Source organism: Oratosquilla oratoria, chromosome 17 (assembly GCF_046742065.1).
Source record: "Oratosquilla oratoria isolate Oo_2021 chromosome 17, ASM4674206v1, whole genome shotgun sequence".
NCBI classification, from domain to species: Eukaryota; Metazoa; Arthropoda; class Malacostraca; order Stomatopoda; family Squillidae; genus Oratosquilla; species Oratosquilla oratoria.
In genome coordinates, this window is record NC_134793.1 from 33,305,172 (window position 1) to 33,312,245 (window position 7,074).

At 40.7% G+C, this 7,074-nt stretch overlaps 1 protein-coding gene across 1 annotated transcript in view; it reads left to right on the forward strand.

Annotated features, from left to right (window-relative positions):
• The first annotated feature begins 918 nt into the window (after window positions 1-918).
• The window catches only part of LOC143034198 (cuticle protein AM1199-like), an 8,253-nt gene continuing 2,097 nt past the window's right edge, over window positions 919-7,074 (forward strand). The window contains exons 1-4 of the mRNA XM_076200144.1: window positions 919-1,085; window positions 5,104-5,351; window positions 5,857-5,940; window positions 6,356-6,505. Coding sequence (XP_076056259.1) covers window positions 1,074-1,085; window positions 5,104-5,351; window positions 5,857-5,940; window positions 6,356-6,505 — 494 coding nt within the window. The 5' untranslated portion in view covers window positions 919-1,073. The remainder of the gene's footprint in view (window positions 1,086-5,103; window positions 5,352-5,856; window positions 5,941-6,355; window positions 6,506-7,074) is intronic.

Here is a 7,074-nt window from a genome sequence, read left to right on the forward strand (position 1 = left end):
AAAATGAACAAAAAAGAAACATGAAATTATTTTACATCCCAAAGATGATATGAGGGCATGACAAAGAATGTATTCTTTCACAAATAACCTAACCTTACTACTAATAAGAACATAAAGCAATATAATTAGTCTCACAAAAAGAGAGTATAAATTTTTTAACTGATGTATGACATTTTGTTCCTTTGTGAAATGTGGAACGAAGATTAAGGAAGATAGTCAACATATCTTGCTTACTTGGTTAGCAAATTTCATTTGACGTTGTCTATAAAGAATCAAACAAGACAAACTGAAAAGTTTCTTGAATAACAATAGACTAATTGAAGGTATTCCCGAACTGAATAAAACTGTCTGAGATTAACCAAAACAAGGCTGCATAGCTAATATAGAATATATCAAATGCGATGTCAGGTATAAGCCACGATGCTGAGGGAAGTTCGTGGCTTACCAGAGCCCCACCCCCCAAGGCCGAGAGGTCTACAAGAGCACATTTCCTGAAGACGAAAAATGAAAGTTTTTATAATTAGGCACGATCTTCATTCAACAATGCGGCACATGCCCGTCCTCACACGCCCCCCCCAGGATACAAACAAGTACCCTTTGTCGCGATCGTCTTGCACGAAATCACTATGATGTTCCAGCTCGGAGTTTCTGAGCATTCCATGAAGAAATGCTAAAAATCATCTATCTTTTTTGTTATTAGAAGCCAGGTTGACGCTCTGTGACAAGTTGATGTTACGGCCTTTCGGAACAAAGTTGAAACTATTGGGACGAGACTGTGGCGTTCTCAGTCTCACATTCCCTCTTTCAGAACACGAGGACTCTCCGGAAAAAAGTTGTTGTTTTCAAGAGCACCGTTCTTCCTCGTGTCAGTCAGTTATTCAGAGTGCTTTGGGTGAAGGCCAGTGGGTTAAGAAGGGCGTAGCAACGGCGGCTACCAACATCGTTATCCCACTAAGGTCATCACTGAGGCTCAATATATATAGCCTCCTTCTTTTCTAGAAATGTACACTCTGTCTTCGGTCTCTGAGGCGTCTGCAACTCCCTGGTCCTGAGGAACCTCCCTATTACTCGCCATGATCCGAACGGTAATACTCCACTATTACTCCACTTCGGTAGATTAACTTTACATTGAACACTGTACCACTGGTCAACTTCACTACCCCCTTAGCTGGATGACAAAGTTTATACCACATACTAGAGTATATGAGCGGTTCACCTGCACTACACACAAAAGGATAACGAACTTTATATTACATACTATGTTGCTACTTCATCTCGTGTTCCTACAATATAGACGAACTCTGTATCACTGACTCACCCAATGATAAATCTTCAACATGATCGTAGACGTTTTATCCAACAACCATTTGTACTCCACATCTAATTCGCATTCATCAAGGTGACTCATTTCATATTACAAGCTATATTATTAGTTCACTTCTGTCATCCTTTCAACTGAGTCTGAGTAGAATATTCCACATCACACGCTACATGTTTGACTCCATTACTAACCTTAAATTATCCCATTTAGTAACAAGAGTTGAACCAACTTCAGACCGTTTCAGTTTTCAGCCTTTTCCACACACTGCTTCACCTTAAATATTTTCTTTGATCTAATAAAACATTCTGTTCATCTAAGAGGCAGAAACTAGACTGAAGAGCATTTTAAAAGATCGAGACCCATCATTTATTCAGGGAATTCACCCCTCAATTGAGAACAAAGCATTTAGCATTGGTCATAACAAAACCAATTAACTATGCCAGTGGTTAGATTTAAAGGTAACAGCCCTCTAGGAGAACATATTTAAAAACACATTCCTATAACCACGTATACTTTCCTAAACAAACCAGGTTATCTTCCTCAATAATATATTTGTATTTCTATTACCTTTTTCGACTAATTGCTTAATAAGAATGTTTACTTTACACTAAGGACCTTAATCCATAATCCAGCATTCTAATTAAATACTGTATGTATATGCATGTATCTTTATGTATGTATACGCACATTTATGTAAATGCACATTGAAAATGTAAATGTAAATGTATATGTATATGTATATGTATATGTATATGTATATGTATATTCATATGTATATGTAACTATATGTATATGTATATGTATATGTATATGTATATGTATATGTATATGTATATGTATATGTATTTGTATATGTATATATGAATATGTGCTGTATATTTACAGTATATGTATATGTACATGAATATATATACGCATATATAAAGACACAGAGATAGATAGAAAGATATTTAAGAGAGAGAGAGAGAGAGAGAGAGAGAGAGAGAGAGAGAGAGAGAGAGAGAGAGAGAGAGAGAGAGAGAGAGAGAGAGAGAGAGAGAGAGAGAGAAGATCTCTGTGTTGCCCTGAAGCCTCTGAAGCCACGCCCCATATAAGGAATCTCACCGCCAGAGGGTGTGGTAGCATCAGTCACGAAGTGCACGATGCAAAGTTTTTCCTCTGCAACCTTCTCTGCAATGCATGAGACGACGCTCACGCCCTTCTGAACCACGCTTCAGAAGCCTTGGCTGGTGCAGGTACACGTGCACTTAACATGTAGTAAGCGCTGAAACTATCGGCTGTTTTAAGAAACGATTAGACAGCTTTATGGGTGGGGATGACAGGTGGTGATGGATACGGAACTGCCTTGTGTAGGCCTTATGGTCTCTTGCAGTCTCCTTCATTCTTATGTTCTTATGTTCACACACAGGGATGCAAAGGCCAGAGTCACAGTGATCAGGGTTCCTCCTTGCGGTTTGTTGTTGGATGTGGCAAAGTCTTCCTTATGAGCCATTAGCCCCGGAGGATTTTTGGGAGTGTTTTTAGCCAATGGAGGGGAGATGGTGGGCGTTTTATAAAGTTGTGGCTATTGTCAGGTGGCTCTTATCAAGTTAACTTAAGTTGCATACATAACCTGATCACCTAGCGTTAGGCAGAGCGATTAAAATCAACAGATAATGATTCGTAATTGATTTGTCATGAGGTTTTTGGTTGTTGATGTCTAGTCCATATCACAGATAGATGTTTTAAGTCTAGTAGATCCTAATGAACTTATCGCCATACCACGGTGCGAAGAAGCGCACATATATGTGACAACTAAAGTAATATCAAAAACCTCTGTATCATTGTCGGCAACTACACAAGGGCCTGCTTGCTTGAGGCTGCCTAGTTAAACATTTAAAGCAGCCAGCCGCTTACAAGCAAGTAAGGAGAAAGTCTCTCAGCGTTTTACCCTTTCTCTCTCTCCCTCTCTCTCTCTCTCTCTCTCTCTCTCTCTCTCTCTCTCTCTCTCTCTCTCTCTCTCTCTCTCTCTCTCTCTCTCTCTCTCTCTTTTTTTCCTCCCGCCCTCTGTAAACCTCTTTTCCTCTTCGTTCATTCTGGTCACTCCCTACGAACCTCAACGCAACTAAGGTTTCGTCTTTTCTTCTTCTTCTTCTTCTATTTTCCACCAATCTGGACATGGGTTAGGAAAGGTGTTTATCATCGAAACAAGGGGGGAATGAACAAAATGTAAGAACATATTCTCACGAACAAATACCCACACGCAAGCACAGACACCTCGTACAGGCACACACACACACATACATACGCACACATGCACACACGCACACACGCACACACACACACACACACACACACACACACACACACACACACACACACACACACACACACACACACACACACACACACACACACACACACACACACACACACACACACACACATGTACACACACATACACATATCTTTCGTTCTTTCTCTCTCTCTCTCTCTCACTTTCACTCTTTCTATCTCTCTCTTTCTCTCTCTCTTTCTCTCTATCTCTCTTTTTCTCTCTATATTCACGATTTGTGCTTCTTCCTATCTAGCTCTCAATCTCGATCTTTTAGAAAAGCGCACACACTCGCACAGCTTTGATCTGTAGTCCTGAAAATATTTCATCTTTTTTTCTTTCTTTTCTTTCTTTTTCTTCCATTTTGACTTTGCTGTTTCATCATCCCACTGCCTCGCCAAATTTGTGTTTCCTCTTCTCTTGTATCTGCATTGCTGGAATCTGGAGGAGGTTTCTGTGTCTGAGCATATCCACGTGCCAAAGGCATTGTCGAAGGGATCTCGCGTTGCAGAAGTCTCGTTTTCTATCTCCAAGTGCATTCCTCCTCTTTGTGACGAAACTCTCTGTGTCACCTCTGTCCTGCCTTTCAGCTTAATCACGATCAAAGGCATTTTTTTTTTGGTGTTCCTAAGTGCGGCCACCGATGCAGAGACCTTCGATGAGGCTTCTCGGGTTGGTGACAGAATTGTAAATTATCTTTTGGCCAAAGGCAAATTTTTCTCTCTCTCTTTTTTTTTCTTTTTTTTTTTGAAAAGTAGCCACAGATTCAAAGGAGAAATTTACGTCAGAAGAATTATGTTTGGTAGTGTTTGTGGGGACGAATCAGAATCCTCATACTCTCTTTCAGTGCACAAGGAGTTTTAATTCGGCTGAATAAAATCGCATGATTCAGCACACGCACACACACACACACACACACACACACACACACACACACACACACACACACACACACACACACACACACACACACACACACACACACACACACAAACACACACACATAAACACACACGCACAATGTCTAGGCGATATATATGTACCTATATCAAATCTAAATAGATAAGAAAGAATATCGAAATTTATGTGCAGACATCTAAACTAATTATATTTGTATCTTCATTACGTTCCCTCATTGTATAATTCTATAATTCCTTAAAGTTCCTTGTCATACTGTATTCAAATATCTAAACACAGCGTTACACACTAACAAGTAGAATTACCTGCATATAGTCCCATTAGTGTTCTCGAACTAATGACTATGCCTCCTCACTCTCCACTGAAGACAACATACTCACTTTTCCTCAATGTCACTGGGGTTACAACCCCATGGACAGACACTTGATCCCCAGATTGGAACCAAAATCTCAGGAGGTATATGGGTTTGGTCTGTGGGGGTTGTCAGGGTTGTGGGTGGTGGAGGGTGATGATCAAGGTCCGAAGTCTGATTTTTTTTTTTCTTCTTCAGATCTTCCTCGCATGTGTGGTCGGCGTTGGTCTGGCGGCCCGCTTCTCGCATTTCCGTTCTCCGTCCTCCTTCAGGAGTCCTTCCCACTCCTTCCAGCATACCAACTCCTTCCAGCATACCAACTCCTTCCAGCCAGCTCCTCCTCCTGCCCAGCCTTTCCGAAGCAGTGTTGTAACTCCCCGTCCTATTATCGAGATCGTGAGGAACGACCGAACGGAACCTCAGGCTGATGGATCTTACTCCTTTAGGTGAGTCTCCAGGTCTATCAAGACCACAAGTGATGAAGGAGTCTTTATTAGAGTGACGTTTCTCTTGTTGTTACAGCTTTTTCGTGTACTTAAGGAAAAAGTTGTAACAAAGAAACGTCGTAGTAATAAGCGCTCCGAGATCACGTGGTGTTTACTTCGAGAGACATATCAGTAATTGTCACTTTCGTGCAAGTAGTCTCCAGGTAGACGGGAGCCTCTCGTTTATTTCCCTTACTACGATGACGTCTTCACAGTTCCTTTTTTGGTTGACGTCAAACTAGTTTACTCAGCTTAGATTAGGACCTCGAGTTAATGAGGCACTGGTGATAGAAATACTTCACTAATTGTCATCTATTTATCCTTTTTTTATTGCAATTCATTTACTTTGTTTATCTAGCTTTGGTTAGGACCTAGAAATGAAAGGGTAGAGGTGTTAGAAGTGTGTCATTAATTGTTATTTATCTATTTATTTGTTTATTAAATTATTTGTTTATTTTATTTTTAGGACCGAAGGCGCTGATGGATCCCGTAGGGAGGAGAATGCTTACGCCACAGGACCAGAATCCTTCGCAGTGCAAGGAACCTACAGGTAATTAGAAACACGCACGCTTAGACGTATTAGTACGCACACGCAAAGACACACACACACACACACACACACACACACACACACACACACACACACACACACACACACACACACACACACACACACACACACACACACACACACACACACACACACACACACACACACACACACACACACACACACACACACACACACACACACACACACACATATATATATATATATTTATATATACTGTCTATGTAATATAATCTTTATAAAGTAGTATTACACATATGTGTGCATGCATGCTCACACTGCTCATGCAACTCCATATACATGAATAGGCCTACATTTGAGAGAGCGGTAATTCCCCTCAACTTAAACCCTTAGTCCAGGTCTCTTACTATACTCCTTTATCACACCTCTACAGCTACAGTTCTCCTGACGGGTCCGTGGTTCAGGTGAGCTACGTGGCCGACGAAAACGGCTTCCGAGCTGACAGCCCGGCCCTCCCCGTCGCCCCACCGATGCCTCAGCACGCCATCGATCAGATCCGCTTCGCCCAAGCTGAGAAGTCGAGGTAAGAATGGTTTGATCCTCGTTGTCAAGGTAAAGGGAGTTTGCCCGAATCGAGGCCAGGGAGGGAGGTGAATTGAAGTCTTCATGCCGATAGGGTCTCTCTGGATTGGAGACCGACAGGTTGTGAATAGAAATGAACATATTTCGATCACTATCTGTGATTATCTGCTGAAGAGGATCACAGATAGTGATCGAAATATACGGATCTTTTACTTTCGCCGACAGGTTGTGAATAGAAATGAGCCATAATTAATAATAATGACCCACTTTCAGAGAAGAATAGGCAAAGTAAAAATATCCGTATATTTCGATCACTATCTGTGATCATCTGCTGAAGAAGATCACAGATAGTGATCGAAATTTCCGGATCTTTTTATTTGCGTCTATTCTTCTCCGAAAGTGGGTCATTAGTATTATTTTACCAATGTGCTACGACATTACTTTGTTATGAGCCATAATGAACAAATAATTAGATAAATAAATAAATAAACAAATAAATAAAAACATAAAATATAATGAAATAAAAGTTCAAATGATCGAAAGAGAGATAATAACCTACTGACAATAAAA